The following is a 24,926-nucleotide window of genomic DNA, read 5'->3' on the forward strand; positions in this document are numbered from 1 at the left end:
TCCCCAAGGCAAATATGTTTATTTACAAAATGCACACATCCCCCCTCCCAGCATGCACTGCCTGGGGAGAGGGCAGGTCAGGGCCTCACACACCTGAGACCCCAGGGGCAGCAGGAGGGGCTGGGCCAGGGCAGAGCCTGGACAGGGCTAGAGGCCACCCTGGCCCCAACCCCCACACCATACCCAGCAAGTGGGTGGGGGATGGAGGGGCAGTACCCCTTCTCCACGTCATGACCGCATGTCCAGTCGGTTCATGTACTCCTGCAAGGCCTTCAGGCGTGCGTCTATTTCGGCCATGTCAGCCGCCTGGTGGTCCGAGCTGTACTCTGTGAGAGCAGGTGTGGGTATGGGGGGCTGTGAGGGGCCTGAAGCCCCAGGGAGTTCCTGGGCCCAATATACCACTGCCCCCACTACCATTCCAATGGGACCTGGGGCTGGGAGAGGGGATGTGGAGTCCCAGGCTCACCTTTGATGGGGACCCAGCCCCCGGAGTTGGCCAGAGATTTCTGATGGTGGCTGTGTTCCTCGGGGGTAGACTTCTGGTAATGGGGAAGGCAGGAAAAGGGGTCACCCACCGTCCCTCTATTCCTGTCCCCCTAAATCCCACTGGAAATCCTGAGCCTAAGGACCTTGGGGAAAAATAAGGCCTGACACCTACTGGCCATTCATTATATGCAAAATAACCTCCTAATGTCCTCACAGAGCCCTCACCTCACATGTGAGGCAATGCCATTACCAACACTGGTTAACGGATAAACAAAAACTAAGGTACAGAGAGGCTAAAGAACTGCCTTGAATCATACAGCTGGTAAGAGGAGGAGACAGGTTTTAAGACCTGACGGTCAGAAGCCAAAGCCGTAAAGAACATCACGTGCCCCTTATTATTCCTTCTCCAATCTAATGCTCTCAAAACATGCTGTTCCCAGGCCAGGTGCGCTGGCCCAGCCTGTAACTCCGGTGCTGTGGGAGGCTGAGGATGGCTTGAGGCCAGGAGTTCCAGACCAGGCTGGGCAACATAAAGAGAATACTACCCCTTACCCCTTATCCCTTATCCTGTCTCAACCCCACCCTCCCCCCGCCCCCCCAAAAAAAGCCTAGTCCCAGCTACTCCGTAGGCCGAGGTGGGAGGATCTCTTGAGCCCAGGAGTTGAAAGCTGCCGTGAGCTACAATTGCCCCACTGCACCCCAGCCTGAAACAGCGAGACCCACTCTTAAACAAAAAAGCCCTATTGCCAAAGGCATTCAGAGTCGCCTCTGCACCTGATCCCCAGGAAGAAATCACAGGAAATGGGGGCAGCTGTGTTCCAGTGGTTTATGTTGCCCCTTCTACTCACCATATTGGACCCACTCCAGGGCGTTGGGCTGGGAGGCTTCCCACGGCGGCGGCGACCCCTGAGAAAAAGGAGTAACCAAGGACCAGTGGTGGGGAGGCTCTGGTACTTCCCACCTCCCCGACCTTTGCGGTTTCAAGGCCCCCAGGCTCCATCACCCAATTTCCCTGCAAAAGACTGTTTCTAGTCTCCCCAGAAACCCTTTGCAGGTGATCCTTTTCCCAAGTCCAAGTTTTACCCTCTGGAGAGCGACTCAGAGAAATCCTCCAAATCGCTGCAGGAGCTAGCAGACGAGCAGCGGCTGCGGAAACTGTCCACTAGAGGGAGACGGAGGGCGTGAGCGCTGGCCCTCGCTGGCCCCGCCCAGTGCCTCCCAGCCCGCCCAGCCCCGCCCCGCCCAGTGCCTCCCACCCCCGCCCAGTCCCGCCTAGCCCGGCGGCCCCGAGCTCCAGGCCAGTTACCTGAGGAGCTGCGGTTTCGGGAGCGGTTAGGGGCGTCCCCTCGGCCAGTCACGGCAGCAGGGGGCCGGGTCTGGCGAGACCAGGAGACAGACGGACCGTCCCCGCTTCCCCCACTGCCTAATCGGTTCCGCTGCTGCTGCCTGGGAAAAAAGAAAGGAGACGCCGGTCTGTACGACCAACTCCTGCAGGCAAGGGGGTCGCTGCGCCCCTAAAGCTCACAGCCACGCCGGCGAACGCCCGAGGTGACAGGCCTACGACCGGAAAGCATGCAGAAACACAGACGAGGAGGTGGGACGGACGGAAGGCAGAGCAGGCGGAGCAGGCAGAGCAGGCGGGGGTATCGGGCGAGAAGCGGGCAGGTGGCAGGGGATGCGGACTGATGGTGGCGTGGAGAGATGCTCGCCTGGGAGCGGGCACGGGCCAGGGACAGGGACAGGTGAGGGAGGAAGGGGCACTGACTTCATCTGGATCTCTCTCTGCTTCCTTTCCTTGGCTTTCACAAAGGCCGTGGGGTCGAAGCGGAGCGCGCGACCACCTAGGACGGCGTGGGAGAGGAGGCGGCTAGGTCCGGAGATGGGCCTTGGCAGCGCCAGTGCGACCCCTCCCTACCGCAGGGCAGGGGCACAGACCTGTGGGCGAGGGCGAGGGGAGCGCAGGGCGGCCCCGACCCCGGCTCCCGCGGCCACTCTCCCGGGATGAGGAGCGCGCGGCGCCGCGGCCTCGCGACGTGGAGCGCTCCCGGGACGATGAGGCCCGGTCCTCCCGCGCCGGGGGCGGCTGCACCGGCGGAGTCCGCCTCCTGAGACCACAGGGTCAGCTGTCAGCTTCCCGCCCGCCCCGACAAACTCAGTCGCGAGACTCCTCCCCGACCGCACCTTCTCCGAACCCTCAGGCCTACCCCATCAGCTCCTAGACGTGCACTTCTGGGCCCACGACCCTCTCGATATCTTCCCCCCAGACCTCACCCAAACCCCTAAAACATCCCTCTGTCATTTCCCTACATCCTTTGAACACACCCCCTTCAACAGACCCTTCTTTCCGGAGTCTTCCACAACTCCCCGGAAACCCTTCCCAATTTTCCACCACCCACCCCATAAATGCCAGCGGACCTCACCTGCTGCGCCGCACCCTTTCGCACCAGGAGACCCTAGGGCCCGATCCCTTTCCCAGTCCCTCCTGAGCGCCGCCCCAAGCCTGCGCATCTCCGCACAGCCCGGGTCCACCTTCTAACCACCGCACCCAAATCCTGTCTGGACTCCAGGCGGGGTCCGCTAAGCCCCGCCTCCCCTTCAGCCCCGCCCCCTCCACGCTACCTGGCCCCGCCCCGCCTCCCTTAGGCTCCGCCTCATCAGGCCCCACTCCCCTCAGGCCCCGCCCATCCGCCCAGGTGCCTGGCAGGCCTCGCTTCTCACCCCCTCTTGTACAATGCCAGCTCGCTGGTCAGCGTCTTCAGCCGGGCGCGCAGGCTCCGCTCCGATGCCTTTGCCTCCTCGAGCTGCCGGGAGGGGAGAGGGGCGCGGAGGTACAGGCTGAGGCCGAGGTCCGCGCCTCGCTGGCCACCCCGGGCCCCCGCTGCTCACCTCCTTGGCCAGACGGCGGCAGTCCTGGCCGCGACGGCCGGCCACCCTGTGCCCGAGGCCGCGCTCCTGCCGCAGCTCCAGCTCCAGCCCGCGCACCAGCCCGCGCAGCGCCTCGACCTCCTGGCGCGCCGCGCGCCCGGCCAGCGCCTCCTCGCGCGATCGGCCCAGCTGCGCCTCCAGCTCCCGTTTCTCGGACGCCAAGCGCGACACCCTGGGGAAGACGGGGAGAGAGCGCTGGAGAGAGAAGCATGGCCCCATTCCCACTACTCCATGGGGGTGGGACGCCTCATCATTTCACCTCCCCGGAAGGGGGAACGCAGCTCCATCACTCTCAACTAACCCCATGGGGAGGGGCAGGGTCCTATCATGTCCCCTGCGACGTGTGAGGAGGGATGTGGTGGTCACATCACCCCCATCCACCTCACGAAGAGGATATGACCCCACCACGCACAGGACACACACACACACACACACACACACACACTCCTCCCCCTGGAGCGGGTGAAGGAGTGGGGACACAGCCATGTGAGCTCCAATTGTAAACGATTTCATCAATCCGTCCACACCCTGAAAGCCTAGCACTGCCTCCCTCCTCCTCCCACCTCGCCAGGCCAGTCTCCCCGCCACGAAATCCTCTACAATACAAATTCGATCAGGTAACTACCATGCTCAAAACCCTTCCTTGAGAAAATGTATACACAAGGCTATTCATTGCAGCACAATCTGTAATAGCAAAAGAGTGGAAATAACCAAAATGTATGTTAAAAGAGAACTAATTGAATTTTTAATACATCTACTCAACTGAGTCCCACAAACCTATAAAGAGGAAAGTAGGCCGGGCGCTGTGGCTCACGCCTGTAATCCCAGCACTTTGGGAGGCCAAGGCGGGCGGATCATAAGGTCAGGAGATCGAGACCATCCTGGCTAACACGGTGAAACCCCATCTCTACTAAAAATACAAAAAATTAGCCGAGCGTGGTGGCAGGAGCCTGTAATCCCAGCTACTTGGGAGGCTGAGGCAGGAGAATGGCGTGAACCCCGGGGGGCGGAGCCTGCAGTGAGCCGAGATCGCGCCACTGCACTCCAGCCTGGGCGACAGCGAGACTCTGTCTCAAAAAAAAAAAAAAAAGAGGAAAGTAGAGGATCTCTATGTCCTGTCACCGAGTGACTGCTGTGACACAGTGCAGTGCAGACAGTATGTTCAGAATGTCCCTTTTCGTAAAAGAAATGAGAATTATAAATTATGTTTATATTTTCAAAATTATAGAATAAACCAAAATCTATGAGGAAAAAAGGGATTATTTATGGGGAAGGAGAAAATGAACAGAAATTGGACCTCTCTGGCTGGACAAGTGGCTCATGCCTGTAATCTCAGCACTTTGGGAGGCTGAGGCAGGTGGATCACATCTCAAAAAAATAAAAACAGAAGTAAAAATAATTTTAAAAAATTTTAAGAAATTGGACCTCTCTGAATGTACCATCTTTTTCAGTTTTGACTTTGGAACTATAAAAATATTTTATACAAATTAATTAATTAAATTTTAACAAATGCCATCACAAAAATTTTAAAAGAAACTGGCCCAAACAGACCTAACTCTACATCAAAGTTGGTGGCATATTGGAGAATTATAGGAGGTGACGAAAACACATCATTTGAGCAAGTGGGATATGGCCTAAGGCCAAAAAGAACTACAAAGAACTCTTCTTTTTTTTTTTTTCGAGACGGAGTCTTGCTCTGTCATCCAGGCTGGAGCGCAGTGGCGCGATCTTGGCTCACTGCAACCTCCGCCTCCCGGGTTGAAGCGATTCTCCTGCCTCAGCCCCCGGGTAGCTAGGATTACAGGTGCCCACCACCACCCCTGGCTAATTTTTGTATTTTTAGTAGAGACGGGGTTTCACCATTTTGGCCAGGATAGTCTCAAACTCCTGACCTCATGATCTGCCCGCCTCAGCCTCCCAATGTGCTGGGATTACAGGCGTGAGCCACCACACCCGGCCCTGGAAGTGTTAAACTTCATTCAAAATTCAATTATTAGTAATTACACTGGTATTGTTTAAGATAAAGCAAATAAATATGTTATTATCCCTAGAAACTAAGATTTTCATCACAAGAAAAGACATATAAGTAGGTCAAGTGTGGTGGCTCACACTTGTAATCCCAGCACTTTGGGAGGCCAAGGTGGACAGATACCTTGAGCCCAAGAGTTTGAGACCTGCCTGGGCAACAAGGTAAATCCCCATCTCTACAAAAATTAGCTTGCAGCCAGGTACAGTGGCTCATGCCTGTCATCCCAGCACTTTGGGAGGCCAAGGCAGGCAGATCACCTGAGGTCACGAGTTCAAGACCAGCCTGGCCAATATGGTGATACCCCCTCTCTACTAAAAATACAAAAAAAATTAGCCGGGTCTGGTGGGGGGCACCTGTAATCCCAGCTACTCAGGAGGCTGAGGCAGGAGAATTGCTTGAGCCCAGGAGGCAGAGGGCAGCGATTGCAGTGAGCTGACACTGTGCCCCTGCACTCCAGCTTGGGCGACAGAACAAGACTTCGTCTCAAAAAAAAAAAAAAATTAGCTTGGCATGGTGCCATGTGCCTGTAGTCCCAGCTACTGGGAAGGCTGAGGCAGGAAGGTCGTTTGAACCCAGGAGTCCGAGGTGACAGTGAGCCATGACTGCACTCCTGCACTCTAGCCTGGGTGACAGGGCAAGACTCTGTCTCTTAAAAAAAAAAAATTAAATTAAGTGCAAAAAGAGATACAACTAAACTATATTGTTTAGGGATGCACAGTTCAGCTGGCAAAACCATAAGCAAATCAAGTGAGTGAGATTTGGTGCATTTGGGAGCATGGTTGGGGCAGGAGGGTCTCTCCCGGAAAAAGACATACGGAGGCTACGGGGAAATGACTACTTTCGATTTTTTTCTCCTTTTTTTTTTTTTTTTTTTTCCACATAGAGTCTCCCTCTGTCACCCAGGCTGGAGTGCAGTGGCGTGATCTCGGCTCAGTGCAACCTCCACCTCCTGGGTTCAAGTGATTCTCCTGTCTCAGCCTCCTGAGTAGCTGGGGCTATAGGCATGCGCCACCCTGCCCAGCTAAATTTTTGTATTTTTAGTAGAGACAGAGTTTCACCATGTTGGCCAGGCTGGTCTTGAACTCCTGACCTCAGGTGTTCCACCTGCCTCGGCCTCCCAAAGTGCTGGGATTACAGGCGTGAGCCACTGCGCCCGGCCTCGATTTCTTAACCTGGGTAGTTGTTACATGGAAGCTGGCTTTATGATAATTTGTGAAACTGTACATTTATATTTTATACTCTTTGGGGTGTATTATTTTTCACAATAAGAAAGTTAAGTAGTGGAAGTAGTGGGACTCTTAGGCAGGAGGGAGGGGTCCCATCCCAGAGATTCAGGTGTAAATGGTGTGTCTGGAGGAGTCAGGGCCTGCCCTGGAACTCCTCACTGCTCACAAAATTTTTTAAAAAAGAAAATTAGGCCAGGCGCGGTGGCTCACGCCTGTAATTCCAACACTTTGGGAGGCCAAGACAGATGGATCACTTGAGGTCGGGAGTTCGAGATCAGCCTGGACAACACGGTGAAAACCCGTCTCTACTAAAAATGAAAAATTAGCCGGGTGTGGTGGCACATGCCTGTAATCCCAGCTGCTCAGGAGGCTGAGGCAGGAGAATCGCTTGAACCCAGGAGGCGGAGCTTGCAGTGAGCCGAGATCGCGCCATTGCACTCCAGCCTGGGTGACAGAGCGAGACTCGGTCTCAGAAAAAGAAAAAGAAATGGTGAATGTACAGGGCAGCCAGGGCACTGGGATTTTTCTTTTTTTCTTTTTTTTTTTTTTTTTGAGACGGAGTCTCGCTCCGTCGCCCAGGCTGGAGTGCAGTGGCGCGATCTCAGCTCACTGCAAGCTCCGCCTCCCGGGTTCATGCCATTCTCCTGCCTCAGCCTCTCCGAGTAGCTGGGACTACAGGCGCCCGCCACCACGCCCGGCTAATTTTTTTTTTGTATTTTTAGTAGAGACAGGGTTTCACCGTGGTCTCGATCTCCTGACCTCATTTTCAAAGCTCCTGGGCAATTTGAGTGCACATCCAGAGTGAACCACTGCATTGGTTGAAAGACCGAAGAGAACTTTATAAAAGAGGTAGCCAGCTCTCAACAGCTGAAATCATCAGTCTCAACACCACCAAAGGAGGCATCTTGCCAAAACCTACCCCACATGTGATTAAAGCTATATAGGGTTAGCCACCACTTCACTGCAAGTACAGGGGACAGAGGAGGACATTAAACACACCATGGTGATACAATCGGCAAAATCTATGTTTCATTTTTCCATCTGAGTATGCTTGCTGGGGAAAAATTCAGCAAAATCTAGACTGCAAAACTCTACAGGACAAATAACCTGATTTCTTCCACAAATAAGTAGCATGAAAAGTGGAGAGGCAGATATAAATTAAAAGAGATTTAAGAAATACATCAGCCAAGCTCAGTGGCTCGTGCCTGTAATCCCAGCACTTTGGGGGGCCGAGGCAGGTGGATGGCTTGAATTCAGGAGTTCAAGACCAGCCTGGGCAACATGGGCAAACCCTGTCTCTATAAAAAAAATACATGAAAATTAGCTGGGCATGATGGCATGTGCCTGTAGTCCCAGCTACTCAGGAGGCTGAGGTGGGAGAATCACTTGAGCCCAGGAAGGTCAAGGATACAGCAAGCCAAGATCGTACCACCACACTGCAGCCTGGGCAACAGAGTGAGACTGAAAAAAAAAAGAAAGAAAAGAAAAGAAAGACCTCGACAAACTGCAATGTGCAGCCGTATTTAGATACAGGACAAATTCAAACCACTTGCAAAAAAGACACTTGAGAGGTGATCAGAGAAGTGTAAGTGTGAATGCATACGCAGTGGGTTTCAGATGACATGATGGAATTTTTGTTAATTCTGTTGGATGTGATGGCAGCGCTTACATCCTTATATGTTAAAGATACACACTGAAGCTTTTACAGAGGAGATACGAAGACTGGGATTTGCTACAGGGCAGGGGGTGGCAGTACATCAAACAAGATGGGCCAACGTGGGTAACTGTTGAAGCTGGGGGACAAGTACGCACAAATTGTACTACTGTTTACTTTTGTGGTGCTGGAATTTTTCCTAATAAATCCTTCTTAAAATCTGTGGTTCCCCACACTCTCCAACAAGGAGCTTTCCTTTCTGTTCAGCCCCTGCCCATCTGACTTCTCCCCCTCTCTCCTCCTGCCTCCCTCTCCTACAGGCTCCAGCCAGATGCAGTTCTCACCTCCCAGAACCTTCTCTCCTTCTTCTCCTGGTGAAGAATGACTCCACTCATCCGGGAAGCCTACCTACCCCTGACGTTCTCCGCTCTCCCAGCCCTCTGTACCTTTCCTTCCTAGCACCAACCCCGGCAGACCTGGCATGTAGAGGAGTGTCCGTTTCCCATGTGGATCCCGCCTTTCTGGGGGCAGAGCCTCCACCTGTCTGGTTCACTGCACAGGACCCCAGGCTGCATGGCCGGGTGCCCTGCATTCAACTCTATTCCACTTGTTAACAAGCTGGGTGGCCCTGGGCAGTTTCACTTCACATCTCTGAGCTTCAGGACATCTTTTCTCATCTGTGAAGAGGAACGATAATAAGAATGCCTGCCTGTTAGGCTGTAAGAATCTATTCACAGTGCTTAGACCATGTCTAGCATAATGAACATTAACTAGCGTCGGGCAGTGTGCCTGGCACAGTATGAACTCCATAAATGTTGGCTGAATGAATGAATAAATCTCAGAACCTTCCCAAACTCCCTAATTCCTGGCTGGGAAGAGGAAGATAAGAAGCCATTGGGCCCCGGTGGGAACCCAAGGCTCCTGCGGTTGGTTCCAAAGGGTGGAGGGCGCCACCTTGTGGCCATCTTGGGAAACACACACCCAGAAACAAACCTAGAAACACACACACAGCCTGAGACAGAGCGCGCGCGCGCGCGCGCACACACACACACACACACACACACACACACACACACACACACACACAGCCTGAGAGCAGATCCTGAGGATAAATTTTGGCCTCCCCACTGCGGCCTTCCTAGGCCCAGGAGTACGCAGGCGAGCTCCTCCGAAGACCGGCGGGGTTCCCCAGCCCCGTGAGCTCCCATAAGGACTGGTCCTCCCGGTCAGCACTTAGCGATCTGTCCTGGGCTTGCGGCCACCAGCAGTGCAAACAGCTGGGGAAACAACAGAGACTCGGCGCTGGCTGCCTGGCTCTAAGGTCCAGCCTAGCCATATTACCCACTGTGTCACCTGCGCCAAGTTCCCTAACTTCTCTGGGCCTCTATCAAATGGTGGTAATAGCAGTGCCTACCTTGTGGGGTGGCTGTGAGGATAAAATGAATTTAAGCATAAAGCACAGAGTAACCCTGGCATACAGTTAAATGTTCAATAAACATTAGTTACTGGTAATATTATTACTAAAAACATTATTAGTCCTCCCCAATGAGCCAGGCCTCTTCCTGGTAGCAATCAAGCCCCAGATTCATCTCCCCAACAGAACCAAGTACAAGGCAGGCATGAATATATACGCCAAGAGCCTTTGCTTCTTTCACTTCATTCATTCCCTTGTTCTCACTGCATTCCCACCTAACACAAGGACTTTGCCCAGGCTGTTCCCTCTGCCTACAACACTTCCCCAGCCCCTGTGCCTGACCCACCCCACACCCCAGTGGAGTCCTGTGACAGCCTCCCACAGCACAGGCCCCTTTTCCTGCCCCACCCATCTCCATCTGTAATGATATACTCAGGTGGTTATATACTTAGCACCCATCTCCCCCAGGGCTGGGCACTACGTGAGTGGCAGGGAGGGGCTAGCACAAAAGGGGCACCCCATGAAAGTGGATTCACCTACATAGAGCTCGACCTCCCCCCAACCCTTGCACATGCCGCTCCCTTTGCCAAGAACACCCCTTCCATACCAGGCAGGGTCAGGTCCCCCACCCACTCTGAGCCTTCACTGTCTGCAAACACATCTGCCTCCCTCCCTGGACTGAGAGTCCCAGGAGGGCAGTGCCAAGATAGTCTTGGTCACCGCTATGTCCCCAGCACCACCCAGCACAAAGGTACAAAAGAGGGGCTCAGAGGCCAGGCGCCATGGCTCATGCCTGTAATCCCAGCACTTTGGAAGGCCAACGCAGGCAGATCACTTGAGGCCAGGAGTTTGAGATCAGCCTGGCCAACATGGCAAAACCCCTTCTCTACTAAAAATACAAAAATTAGCCGGACATGGTGGCGCGTGCCTGTAATCCCAGCTACTTGGGAGGCTGAGGCAGGAGAATCGCTTGAACCCAGGAGGAGGAAGCCGCAGTGAGGCAAGATCGTGCCACAGCACTCCAGCCTGGGCAACAGAGTGAGACTCTGTCTCAAAAAAAAAAGAATAACTACATGGTGGTCGAAGGACAGTCATCCTCCCAGAGGGCCAAGCATGGGCCCCACAGTGCATGATGGGAGGGCCCCCACCCATCCCAGCTGCCTACCCCTCCAAGACTCACTGCTGCCGCAGGTGCCAGATCTCATTCTCCCGGGTGTCCCGAGGGTTCTGGCCGTCCAGCCCTTGCAGGCGGCCCAGTTCCTCCTTCAGTGACCGGATGATGCCCTGCAGAACCACAGGGTCTGGCTTGCCCTGGTACGGGAGGGGCAGCGGGTAGTGAATCCTGAGGAGGGAGGATTAGAACCGTGGCATCTCAGAGGCCAAGAATGCACCTGAGGGTAAACACCAGCCTCTGAGAGCCACAGAGTACGAAAATACACGATTCTAAAAACTGCACTGTCCTAGAGGCTTACGAGCACATCCTCAAGGCCCCTCCCTGTCCCCGGACCCCTTGTTCCAGTAACTACCTCTGAAAGCCTCTTACATAACAATTTGGGGACCACTGGGATTGGCAGCCTTGGTGTAATCTGGGGGAACTTCCTTGTCGCACACTGCTGATGAAGGGAACGCTGGTATCATGTTACTTGCAGCCAAACACAATCCTAATTCAGATGCCACAGCGGGGGATTCTGGTTGGCCTGGCCTGGGTGACCCTGGCTTGGCTGGGGAAAGGTGGGCCATTGTGACTAACGGTCCCCTGAGATGCTATTCACAGAGGATTGGCAACTTCCCACTGAGAAATCCAGTGGCTACTAACACATGGGGCAGACACGGTCACCCAGCTACACAACTGCCATTCCCAACTCTCTTGCTGCCTCCCCCTATAAAGGCTAGAAAGCCAGATATTCATTTTCCCAGCATCCCTTTCATGTGACCACTTCTGGCCACATATTACAGGAAATCTGCTGGGAGTCTTCTGGGAACACTTTTTTTTCCTGATAAAAACAGCAGATGCAATTAACAAACTCAGCCCCATCCCTCTTCTTCTTGCCTTGATATAGATGCAATGTCTGGAGGATCCAGCAGCTATTTTGTGGCCATGAAGAGATAAAGATGAAATCAAAAGGCCAAGCCCGGCGCAGTGGCTCACGCCTGTAATCCCAGTACTTTCGAGAGGCTGAGACGGGAGGATCACTTGAGGCCAGGAGTTCAAGACCAGCCTGGGCAACATGACAACACCCCGTCTCTACTAAAAATACAAAAATTAGCCAGGCGTAGGTGTGGGTGCCTGTAGTCCCAGCTACACTGGAGGCTGAGGCACAAGAATTGCTTGAACCTGGGAGGCAGAGGTTGCAGTGAGCCAAGATTACAGTACTGCACTCCAGCCTGGATGACACAGTGAGACTCCATCTCAAAAAAAAAAAAAAAAAAGCCAAGACATTCACAGTGATAAAGGGAAAAAAACAAAAAAGAAAGAGCTTGAGTCCCTAGTGGAACTGTTAAACAGGTGGCAGCCACCTACCTAGACATCTTGTTATGTGATGCATTGTTTGTTTGATGTATTGTTTGTTTAGGGCACTGGTGATGGTTATTCTGCTACTTGTAGCCAAACACAATACTAAATGATACAAACCCCAACAGGGAAGATTCCCAAGGCAAGGCTTAACCAATGTCATCTTGCCTGGGTGCCTGGGGTTCCTAAGGTCTACCCACATCCTCTCCCACCCCGCCCACCAGCCTGGCCGTGGAGCCAGCCCCTTCTCCCCACCTGTCAAACTCCACGGAGTAGATGAGGATCAGGTAGCGCTTGGAGTTGAGCTGGGCCGATCTGGGAGCCAGGGAGCCTGCGCGGCCCCCCATCTTGCGGTTCCGCAGGGACTCCAGGTCTGTGTAGGTCAGCAGGTCCAGGGTGACTGACTCACTACTCTGTCAGGAGAGGAAAGGAGGAGCTGCCACAGCACCCGCCACCGCCACACTGAGGGCACCTAGCACACACCTGGGCCACAGCTCCTCCCGTTCTCTGGGCGGGCTAGGCTTTCCTACGCGAAGGCTGGCGATCAACATAGCCCTGTCCCAGGGCAGACACAAGGACTTCATCGAAGGAAGAAACCAGAAAGAACCTAAATGCTCAACCACAGAGAACAGCTTAGACCTGTGACTCTCCGAGTGCTGTCTCCGGATCCCTGGGGGGTCCCCGAGACCCTTTCAGGGATCGCCACTGAGGTCAAAGCTACTTTCATAATAATACAAAGACATCATTTGTCTTTTTCACTGTGTTGACATGTTGCGCGAATGGTACAAAAGCAATGGTGGGAAAAACTGCTGGTGCCTTAGCAGAAATCAAGCCCCTGGCACCGAATGGTACTGGAGGTTATTGTATCTCCCCAGTCTCAGTGGGGGGCTGGGGAAGACAAATAAACAAACAAGTAAATAAGCAAATCAACCATAAAACATAGGAAATGAAACATCGGAATGTTCTTGATGAAGCAGTAAAAATTATTAATTTTATTGAATCCAGCCCCTAGAGGACACATCTCTTTATTATGCTGTGCAGGAAAATGGGAAGTACACATCAAGTACTTCTGTGCACGCCAAAGTATGACGATGGTCTCAGGAAAAAGCACTTCTGCATCTGAGTTTTCAGCTAAATTAGCCACTTTTCGTGGAACACTATTTTTACTTGAAAAAAAAAAAAACGACAGACAAAACTATGGTTATTTAGACTCAGGCTATCTGGCAGACATTTTCTCAAAAATGAACAAAGTGAGCCTGTCACTTCAAGAAAAACGGCTAACAGGATGTCTTGCCAATAACAAAATTCAAGCTTTGCACTTAAAATTAGAATTTTGGAAAACTTGTATCTTCTACTGGGTGTCTGATAGCTTCTCGGTGTTCACAGACTTTCCTGGGGAAATCGGTGAGGATATTAACAAACGTGACTTCTGGATATTATATAAGGAAATGTGTCAACATTTGGAAAATCCACGCAACTTAGTGAACCAATATTTTCCAAATGACCAATGCATGATGTTACAAAATCATCCACAGGTAAAAAAATATCCATGCAAATGCAAGATAAGTCAGTGGAATTTAATGTAACAATACAAAAAGTTCACTGATGAGGATGCAGATTCCACATTGCAACTAACCTTTAAGAAACTATCGCTTGTCCAGGCCAGGCATGATGGCTTACACCTGTAATCCCAGCACTTTGGGAGGCCGAGGCAGGTGGATCATTCAAGACCAGCCTGGCCAAGATGGCAAAACCCCGTCTCTACTAAAAATACAAAATTAGCCGGGCATGATAGCGCATGCCTGTAATTCCAGCTACTCGGAAGGCTGAAATAGGAGAATTGCTCGAATCCCGGAGGCAGAGGTTGCAGTGAGCCAATATCATGCCACTGCACTCCAGCCTGGGCTACAGAGACGGTGTCTCAAAAATAAATAAATAAATAAATACAAAAATTAGCCGGGCATGGTGGGCAGACCTGTAGTCCCAGCTACTTGGGAGGCTGAGGCATGAGAATCACTTGAACCCAAGAGGCGGAGGTTGCAGTGAGCTGAGACTGTGCCTGGGCAACCAAGCAAAACTCTTGTCTCAAAAAAAAAAAAAAAAAAGATATCTAAATACCACCCATCCCTGTCACTCTAAGTTCTAACCTGCTTTTTCCCCCCGATTATTACTTTTAGGCTGGGCACGGTGGCTCACGCCTGTAATTGCAACACTTTGGGAAGCCAAGGCAGGCGGATCACTTGAGGTCAGCTGTTCAAGACCAGCCTGGCCAACACAGTGAAACCCCATCTCTACTAAAAATGCAAAAATTAGCCGGGTGTGGTGGCACACGCCTGTAGTCCCAGCTACTCGGGAGGCTGAGGCAGGAGAATTGCTTGAACCCAGGAGGCGGAGATTGCAGTGAGTTGAGATCACGCCACTGCACTCCAGCCTGGAAGACAGAGTGAGACTCCATCTCAAACAAACAAACAAAAACTTTTAAGTACCTGACATTATGTATTTTTTCATTTGTCTGTCTCTCCAAAATGTCAGCCTCATGAGGACAGGGGTTTTATCTGTTGTCCACTGCTGTATCCCCAGTGTCCCCCATAATGACTGGCACACTGTCAATGCTCAGCAAATGAAATGAATGAATGGCTATATTCACTGATGTGACTACATTTTTATGAAATATCGCTGAATCCTTTAAAAGCAAGTTGCAGGCCGGGCGCGGTGGTTCATGCCTGTAATCCCAGCACTTTGGGAGGCCAAGGCGGGTGGATCACCTGATGTCCAGAGTTCCACACCAGCCTAGTCAACATGATGAAACCCCGTCTCTACTAAAAATACAAAAAATTAGCTGGGCATGGTGGTGTGCACCTGTAATCCCAGCTACTCAGGAGGCTGAGGCAGGAGAATCGCTTGAAGCTGGGAGGCGGAGGTTGCAGTGAGCTGAGATGGTGCCACTGCACTCCAGCCTGGGTGACAGAGTGAGACTCTGTCTCAAAAACAAACAAACAAAAAAAAAAAAGCGAGTTGCAGAATACCTTGGAAATTACATAAACTATATATAATTACAGGTCTGCAAATGCATATACACACACACAGACACACACACACACACACACACACAACGTATTTGGAAACAAACAGAGACATGGAGAAATGACTGGAGTGATTTTCACCAAAATATTAACAGAAGCGAGTATTCGGGATGGAGTGATTTTTACTTTCTTCTTTATATTTCTCTGTGACCTAAATTTTCTACATGAGAATAACTATCATTAAGTTCAAAATGAAGCATTTACACTTGGTAAAAGAAGAAAATGATCGCCCTCTTCCCACAGTGAAAGAGAAGGTAGAGGGTCTTACATACATCAGATGAGCATCATCCCCCAGGAACCTGGAAGACAGAACCTCCCTCCACCCCCACCCGCCAACCCGGGCCCTACCTGAGTAAGGGCTGACTCCAGCATATGACAGAAGATGTTGAACTGTTTGAAGTTCCCTGTCTTGTGAGTCAAATCTTCAATGACTGGGTGGGGAGAAAAGTCTCTCCTGAGGTCTGACCGCTTGCCCAGCCCCAGGGCAATGCATCTAAGCTCTCCGATTCTACCCGACTCCACTGTCTCTGGCTTGAGCAACAAGACCTACACCCCTCCCCACACTGGAAAGCTTCTGGTGACATAGAAGAGGCAGGTGGGCAGGATTCAGGGTGGCCTGATCTTCTGGGAGAAGCTGATCCCAGGAGAGGAAAGGCGAGCCCATCCCAGGCAGGCACACTCACAGCCAGCATCAAACTCGCCCCGCCACTGGTCAGCCGTCATCCGGTCCTCCACCTCCAGCTCCAGCACCTGCCCAGAAACCATCACCCGCACGGCATGCTCCACACCCCGGAAGACGTAGTCCACCTGCAGGCCGGCCGGCTGGTCCATGGCCAAGGTTGCTGGAGAAGGAGATGAGAGAGAAACCTAGAGGAGCTGAGAGCCCAGGCTCATGAGTTAGAAGGCCAGGCCTCATATCCTGGCTCCATCATTTACCAGCTGTGGCATCCTGGGAAAGCGAATTCACCTCTCTGTGCCTTAGTTTCCTCATCTGGAAAATGGGTATAATAACGGCACCAACCTCATGGACTTGTTGTGAGGATTACATTGGGCAATATATATAAAAGTACTTGGTACTGTGACCTGGAGGCTGCTGTGTCCAATACATGCTGGATACTAGAAATTCATGATTGCCAAGCCGGGCGCAGTGGCTGACAACTGTTATCTCAGCACTTTGGGAGGCTGAGGCAGGAGGATCGCTTGAGCTCAAGAGTTCAAGACCAGCCTGGGCAATGTGGTGAAACCCCATTTCTACTAAAAATACAAAAAAAATTGCCAGGTGTGGTGGTGCATGCCTGTGGTCCCAGCTACTTGGGAGGCTGGAGGCAGAGTTTGCAGTGAGCTGTGATCTTGCCACTGCACTCCAGTCTGAGTGACAGAGTGAGACCCTGACTCAGTTAAAAAAAAAAAGAAAGAAAATAAATACATGATGGCCAACAAAAGAATCATGATTAATATTAGTATTAATTTATTAAGTCATACTCATTATATATTTATTATTATTCATTCACTCATTCAGCAAACATTTGTGGAGAAAAGTCAAGCTGGAAAGAAGGACAGGGGGAACTGGAGTAGGACGAGCCGAGCTTTTAAAAGGGTGTCAGAGCAGGCCAGGTGCGGTGACTCATGCCTGTAATCCCAGCACTTTGGGAGGCAAGGCAGGTGGATCATGAGGTCAGGAGTTCTAGACCAGCCTGGCCAACAATGGTGAAACCCCATCTCTACTAAAAATACAAAAAAATTAGCCAGGTGCGGTGCCCCGCGCCTGTAATCCCAGTTAATCCAGAGGCTGAGGCAGGAGAATTGCTTGAAGCCAGGAGGCAGAGGCTGCAGTAAGCAGAGATCGTGCCGCTGCACTCCAGCCTGGCGACAGAGCAAGACTCCATCTCAAAAAATAAAATAAAATCTAATATCAGAAAATATAATATTGTGAGGCAAAAAAGATGATCCTTGAAACTCCAGGAAGGGATTTTTAACCTTTTTAGAGTCCTTGAGCCTTTGAGAATCTAATGAAATTTCTGAGCCTTCTGCAGATAAATGAATAGTCCCACAACCTTTTGCAAGTTCATTTCAGGGGCTCCCAAATTACCACCCCCCAGGCCCATCCACAGATGCCTTTTCTCAGAGGCCCAAGGGCAATGGCCTGGGCTCTAGACATCCTGACAGACACCTCTCTCTAGATCACAGCTCTTAACTTCATTTGGGAGAAGAGTACTTTGGAAGGGCTGATGAATTCGGGGACCCCCTTCCCCTGGAAAATTCACACTCTGGCAATTGTGCTTTCATTCTCTGGTGGTTCATAAGTCCAGGTTAATAACCTCGATCTCGGCCGTGTGCGGTGGCTCACGCCTGTAATCCCAGCACTTTGGGAGGCCGAGGCAGGCGGATCATTTGAGGTCAGCTCGAGACCGGCCTCGCCAACATGGTGAAACCTCATCTCTACTAAAAATACAAAAATTAGCTGGGCGTGGTGGCAGGCGCCTGTAATCCCAGCTACTCGGGAGGCTGAGACAGGAGAATCGCTTGAACCCGGGAGGCAGAGGTTGCTTGAGCCAAGATCATGCCATTGCACTCCAGCCTGGGTAACAGAGCAAGATTCTGTCTCAGAAAAAAACAAATAAATAAAAAATAATCATCTCGATCTCGCTGCAAACAAATTGCCGCATATCCCACATCCCCTGACCCCAATGCAGTGCGTGGCAGCACTGGCTCCGCCCCACTGGGTGTTCTAAACCCCGCCCATCAACCCCACCCACTCCGGCTCCCAGAACCTATCAGCGGTGACACCGTCTGGGTTACCGAGGCGTAGGAGGCACCCACGGAACTGAACACCTGAGGAGCCGCACAGCATCACCGCTCCCACTCGTGGTCCCCAACTCCCGGGAGGAAACCGCACAGAGGAAGGGGGCCCGCCACACCGCATCCCCACCGCCAACTCCCCCTTCCCCACTGCTCGGCAGAAACCCCCCATACCCAGCCCGCAAAGAGCAGCCCCTTTCGGCATCCCATTGCCTTGTCCTTAGCCCCCACCCCGCCCTCATCCCAGACACTGAGCAACCGAATACTCTGCCTAAACTCAATTCCCCTTGCACACTTACACCTCTCTCACCTCCACAAACTTCACCTGCTGCTTGGCCCCATCCCCCTCCTCTAGGCATGTCCTAAGTACTCAGTAACTGCTGATGGAATAAATCCCACACCTGTGCCAGCTCCACACGGCCTCCCTGACCCCAGCTGCCCGTCACTTGTCCCCCAGATGGCCACGGAATTCTTAACTCCCCTTCCCCTCCTGTCTGCAGAACCTCCTACTCCACATATTCCAGCCCAACCCTCATGCTACATTCCCCGGAAACCAGCCCCTCTCTCCCGTCCAAAGCCCCTTCATTCCATCCTGCTCTCCCAGATTTGGGGGCAGGGAGGCAGCCGCACTCTCCTCCCTACACCAGCCACCCACGGTCTCCTAGGGCTCCCGCATATTCAACTTCAATGGACCCCGTTATTCCACCTGCATTCTTCCCGCATATTTGCTCAAGGTTCTGCTCCACACACCCCACTTTCAGCCTGTATTCCATCACTCCCATATTTCACCTGGATTCTGTTCCCTCCCAAATTGCTTGTAACCCCACCCCCAACCCCCACTCCACCCGCACACATATTTTCCACCTCTATTCCCTTTAGAGAGCCCTCTCTGAACAACCCCTCCTCCCCACTGACCCCACCACCACCGCCACTTCTAGGATTCCCCGGACCCTAAGCCCCCTCTCCCCTCCCGCCGCTGACCCTGTCCCTCTACCTGCATCCTCCATCCTTGCTTCGGAATGACCACTGGCTCATCCTGGTGGCTGATTTCATTCCAGTCCTGAGCCTCTCCCAGCTCCTCAGCCTCTGCCTCCTTCCTGACCTCACGCATCCCAGCGGTGCCTTCGAGGCCCCGCCCTCACCAACCCATGACGTCACCACCCCATCCCTGCGAGCACTGTGCGGCTGCCCCCCAGGCCCCATCCTGGCCCACACACCTGACCCAGTTCTCGGGCCTCATGACATCATGGCGCCGGCACACTTACACTCAGTGTTTCAGCCCCCAGCTCTCTCCCTCTCATCATTCACTAGGATGACCCCTTTCCTTTCCAGCGTTACATCACCACCCCTGGCTCCACCTCCCAAATGGCTCTCCCGGATAGCTCACAGATTTCACAGCTCTTATCCGGGGGCCGGAGCTGAAAACTCTCCACGCTGGGCTCACCAAAGACAAATCTACATCACTACCTCCCATACCCGACGTGGGCAAATCACTGGCCTTGGCAGCCCCCACCTGATGGCTGTTTCCCCACACTGCAGCTCCCCATCACTACCAACACATTATTCCAGCCCAGCCATACCCTAGCTGGGCTCTCCTCTGCAGCAGACCTCCGCCCCACATTCACACACGTGGCCTGGCCTGGATGACTCCCTTCCTGACCCCATTCTGACCTCACCTCCCCACCAGGTGGGTGAATTGAGGCTGGATAGAACCTCTCCTTCACTGCCCCAGAATACAGACCAAAGCCTTCCACATTGTCCCCATAGAATGTAGAGACAGAGAAGCCCTCTGCGGAACCAAGCAATGAAATCTCTACAGTGCACACTGCAGCACCCCAGTTCCCCCTGGGGCATCCAGACTCCCTCTCCCACTGTTTCTCAAAGGCGTTTTGCCTTAGATAAGGACCATGCACACTCACTAACCCAATGACTGACTCACCTTAAATTCTGCTCTCTGGTGGGTATTATAACCATCCCCATTATACAGAGGATGAAACTGAGGCTTGTCTAGGATCCCACTGTGAAGGACAGAAACATTCATCCTCCTTCCCCTTACTCAGCTGCCCTTCCCTGACCACCTCCTGTTTCCTCCCAGAACTAACCCAAATGCGGCCTCACACCTTAAGCATGGCACATGCTGCAGGCTGGGTACTTCTGGGTTCAGATTCCAGCTGCCTTTATCCTTGGTGTGTCCTTGGGCAAAGCACTTGCCCTCTCTGGGCCTTCCCCCATCAGTAAAGTGGGATAATAAGAGCTCCTACCTTATAGGGTTGTTGTTGAATTAAATTATTTAATGTATGTAAGGTGCTTCAAACAGTGTCTGGCACTCCCTGTTACCATCTGTGTGATCTGTTGATTATTTGACAGACCAGGAGCCCGTGAGGGCAGAGCCATTTTAATCAATCTTGTATCTTCAGGGACTGCTTGTGAATTTAATGGGAGATGCCAGTGAATGGGGTTCTAGACACTGGGGATACAGCCAAGGTTTTCTCCCCTCAGCTCATTCCCTGTCATCCTCCAGGTCTCAGCTCCAATCCCCTCTCCAGCAGGAAGCCCTCCCTGACTCCCAGGCTGGGTCAGGAGCTGTCTCAATCACCACAGTGGCCCCAGCAAACTCTGAACCAGCCTAACAGTGTTTCTCACAGTGATGGCCAAGGAACATAATCCTTACCACAAGTGCTTATGAAAATGCAGCTTCCTAGGTCGGGTCTCAATCATACACAAGCAGAAACTCTAGGGGTGGGCCCAGGAATCTCCATTTCCTCCAAGTTCCTTCAGACACTAAAGGTTCCTTCTGCCCTTGGGCACCACAATCTGCCCAGTTTATTCCCCCACCTCTGACCCCACCACCCCACATATGACCCTCCTAGTTCAGCAACCCCGCCCCATGCCACAGGGAGACCCCAAAGGGTGGTGAGGACGGTATAGGAGAAGCAACACTTTTTAAACACCATGTGCTCTTCTAGGTGCCGGGTTCCATATTCACATGGAGTCAAACACTCTAATGGGGAGGTCCAAGAAGCCCAGTGGATATAAACCAACAATAATTGATGTGAGGGCTGGGCACAGTGTCTCATGCCTGTAATCCCAGCACTTTGGGAGGCTGAGGTGGGCAGATCACTTGAGGTCAGGAGTTCGAAACCAGCCTGGCCAAGATGGTGAAACCCCATCTCTACTAAAATTACAAAAATTAGCCAGGCGTGGTGGCATATACCTGTACTTCCAGCTACTTGGGAGGCTGAAACAGGAGAATCACTTGAACGTGGGAGGCATAGGTTGCAGTGAGCTGAGATGATGCCACTGCACTCCAGCCTGGGTGACACAGCGAGACTCCATCTCAAAAAATAATAATAGGCCCGGCGTGGTGACTTCCGCCTGTAATCCCAACACTTTGGGAGGCTGAGCTGGGTGGATCACCTGAGGTCAGGAGTTCAAGGCCACCCTGGCCAACGTGGCAAAACCCCATCTCTACTAAAAATGTAAAAATTAGCTGAGCATGCTGGCATACACCTGTAATCCCAGCTAGTCAGGAGGCTGAGGCAGGAGAATCACTTGAACCCAGGAGGTGGGGGCTACCGTGAGCCGAGATCGCGCCACTGCACTCCAGCCGGGGTGACCGGGCAAGAGTCCGCTCAAAAATAATAATAATAATAACCTGTATCAGGTAGTGGTGTTATGAAGAAAAATAAAGCCAAGTGAGGGGCCACACGGCGACAGGAGTTATTTTAGCTTGAGTAGTCAGCAAGTGCCTGGTTGTGAAGCTGACATCTGAGCAGAGACCTGAAAGAGGTGCGGAAGAAGCCAGACACCTGAGAAGACCTGATCCAGAAGGACAGGACAGTGAGTACAAAGGCCCTGAGGTAGCAGTGCGTTCAGGGACAGCGAGTACAAAGGCCCTGAGATGGCAATGTGTTCGCTATGTTCAAAGGACAGCGAGGAGGCCCGGGTGGCTGCAGCAGAGTGAGCCAGGTGACTGAGAGAAGTGATAGGAGTTGAGGGGAGGGAGGAGGAGGAACCCAATAGGTTGGGGCCTCGTGGATATGGTGAAGACTTTTGCAGTGTAAGGTGGGAGCCAGGAGAGAGTGTGAAAGGAGGAGCAACCCGACCTGACTTCTGTTCTACTAGTATCCCCCTAACAGTGAGAGGCAGAAAGCCCACCTGGAAGGCCACTGCAACAAACCAGGTAAGAGCAGGAGACAAACTGAGGCCAGAGTGGTAGCAAAGGAGCTGGTGAGGCGTGGTTGGATTCTGGATGTGTTTTGAAGACAGGGCTAATGCGATCTGCTAGACCATATATAAGTAAGACGAAAGGGAGAAGTGAAGAACCCTCCAAGCTAGCCGGGCACGGTGGCTCACGCCTGTAATCCCAACACTTTGGGAGGCTGAGGGCGGTGGATCGCCTGAGGTCAGGAGTTCGAGACCAGCCTGGCCAACACAGTGAAACCCCTTCTCTACTAAAAATACAAACAATTAGCTGGGTGTGGTGGCGGGCGCCTGTAATTCCCTTGAATCCGGGAGGCAGAGGTTGCAGTGAGCCGAGATTGCGCCATTGCACTCCAGCCTGGGCAACAAGAGCGAAACTGTCTCAAAAAAAAAAAAAAAAAAAAGAACAAAAGAACACTCCAAGTTTCTTGATCTTAGTACCTGGCAGGATGAATGTCCCATCAACTGGGTTTGGAGGTTGAAAGGAAGAAACCCCAAGTTTGGTTTAGGACAAGTTTATGTCTGAATGTCAGATGAACTTCCAAAGAGAGAAGAGTCGGCCACGATATGAGTCTGGAGTTCAGGGCAGAGATCCAGGCTGGAAATACACACGTGGGAGTTCTCATTATATAAAGAGGGTGAAGCTAGCCAATGGTATAGACAGAGATGAGGTCATTCTACAGATGATGAAGCTGAGGGGTTCAACAACTCTCTTTAACCCTCTCAACAGAACGGTTAAACAACTCTCCCAAAGCCACAGTAATGATCAGTGGCAGAGCCAGGATTCAAATTCGGGATTCAACCCGACACCAGAGCCTACATTCTTAACCATCAGTAGAGTAAGTTTAAGAGTTAATTCACCTAAAACACTTGGCAGTGCACAGCACATAGTAAACGCCACAGGCGTAATAGGGCTTCACATCTCTTTAAAGTACATGCTCATCCCTGGAGGTCTCCTTCCCTCCCTTCCTCAATATTGCTTCTTCCCACGACTTTCACCCAAATCAAAGCTTGTAAATCACAGTGCGCTGTAATGACCCTCTGCCTTAAAACCTCCTACTAAATCGCCAGGACATCTCTATATTTTACCATCTGCTGTCTCCTGCTTTACAACTTTCCCCATTGAAGACCCTCCTGCGATATACAGATCACCCCCAACTCACATGCTGCGCTCAGCCTCACAACCCCTCAATCAAGCGCCCACCCTTGTTAAAGGGCACCCTCCCTCCCGATTCCTACAAGGCCAGGTCAGCTGCCCACCGCAGCCCACTCTCCCTCGAGAGAAACCCCCTCCCCTCCACCTAAGACCTCCACCACGGCCCGCGCACCCGCCACTCCCGCTGCCTCTCACCTTCTCCACGGGCAACCCTCCTCGCGAGCGGTTCAACTGACGAAGCTCCAGTCCCGCCCCAGGATCCGGCGTTCTCGCTTCTGATTGGTCGTAGCTTACCAGCAGCCAAGTTTCCATTAGCCAAAAGAGAGGCCCGTCACTCTGTCCCGCCCCCAGAGGAGAACCCGCCCTCCAAAGCTTCCAATTGGCTAACTCGGAAGAGAAGTTCCGAAATGGGCTGGGGGAAGCACCTAACGTCGGGCTCTTCTCTAATCACTACTGGCTAATGATGCTGCCAGTCATACAAAAGGGTTGTTCCCCAGAGGGGACGGGAAAGAATCCCGGAAGTAGCCCCTTGACACCACCTATTACCCCCTGCTGGAGGGTAGGCCGCGCCCACGTGGTGGGGAGGGCCTGGAAGGGAGAGCCGGGTGTGCATGCGCATGGGGAGATAGTGGCCGCGGCTCCGGAAACTGGGGAGTGGTCTCAGCATAAAGACAGGTTGAGATTTGTCATCGCTTGGTGCATTCCAAACCTGCACTAAGCATTTTGCAGGACTTGGCTTATTTAAACTTTATAACAGCCCTGCAAAGTTATTATGATTTCCATTTTACCACTAAGAAAACAGTCTCAGAGGGGTATAGCCACTAGCCCGGGTTCACACGGCTTTTGAACGACCCATATTTTAAACCAATCAATCATGAACTGGAAGGATCCAGCTAAAGGAATTGAGCGCGGGGATGGGGGAGGAGGGACCTCTTTAAGAAAGGAAAATAAAGTTTAAAGAAAAAAAAAACACTGTATGACATGAAAGTTTACTTAGAATATGAAATAATAACAAATTACATATTTAAAAGAGTCAAATACCACAAACATTGCAAAATCCCAAAGGATAACGTAATGTTTTTATTAATTTTCTGCCTGACACACCTCTGTGATGTTTCCTACTTTTTCAGCTGCATGTTTCACAATATCCTTGTCTACAAAGAGAAAAGGAAAGTAAGTTATCTTTCCTCTAGCGTGGTTGATGGAACTTTTTAAAAATTCATTATAATTTAGAACAAGTTTCAGCTTCACAAATCAGTATTGGTGATGTTATCGAAATCTTTTGGAAATCTAGAAAAACTTCTGGCCAGGCGTGGTGGCTCACGCCTGTAATCCCAGCACTTTGGGAGGCCAAGGGAGGTGAATCACGAGGTCAGGAGTTCGAGACCAGCCTGACCAACCTGGTGAAATCCTGTCTCTACTAAAAATACAAAAAATTA

The 24,926-nt window shown here is 52.0% G+C and overlaps 1 protein-coding gene across 5 annotated transcripts; it reads right to left on the reverse strand.

Annotated features, from left to right (window-relative positions):
- On the reverse strand, window positions 1–23,736 carry CCDC61 (coiled-coil domain containing 61). Of its 5 annotated transcripts, none has more exons than XM_055248456.2 (15): window positions 23,683–23,711; window positions 22,773–22,929; window positions 16,013–16,171; window positions 15,678–15,760; window positions 12,502–12,659; window positions 10,915–11,076; window positions 3,373–3,583; window positions 3,205–3,287; window positions 2,422–2,591; window positions 2,252–2,327; window positions 1,793–1,932; window positions 1,570–1,648; window positions 1,335–1,392; window positions 467–539; window positions 1–326 (listed from the first exon to the last, which is right to left on the reverse strand). In XM_055248456.2, exons 3-15 carry the CDS (start codon window positions 16,158–16,160, stop codon window positions 229–231), a joined length of 1,539 nt encoding a protein of 512 aa, XP_055104431.2. In that variant the 5' UTR covers window positions 16,161–16,171; window positions 22,773–22,929; window positions 23,683–23,711; the 3' UTR covers window positions 1–228. The 5 variants fall into 5 exon arrangements, with proteins under 5 accessions (XP_055104431.2, XP_063476857.1, XP_055104430.2 ...); XM_063620787.1 differs by lacking the exons at window positions 22,773–22,929; window positions 23,683–23,711 and adding exons at window positions 20,068–20,146; window positions 20,249–22,747; XM_055248455.2 differs by lacking the exon at window positions 22,773–22,929 and having other exon boundaries at window positions 23,683–23,736.
- Between the last annotated feature and the right edge of the window lie 1,190 nt (window positions 23,737–24,926).

The sequence above is a fragment of the Symphalangus syndactylus genome, chromosome 17, assembly GCF_028878055.3.
Source record: "Symphalangus syndactylus isolate Jambi chromosome 17, NHGRI_mSymSyn1-v2.1_pri, whole genome shotgun sequence".
Taxonomy (NCBI): Eukaryota; Metazoa; Chordata; class Mammalia; order Primates; family Hylobatidae; genus Symphalangus; species Symphalangus syndactylus.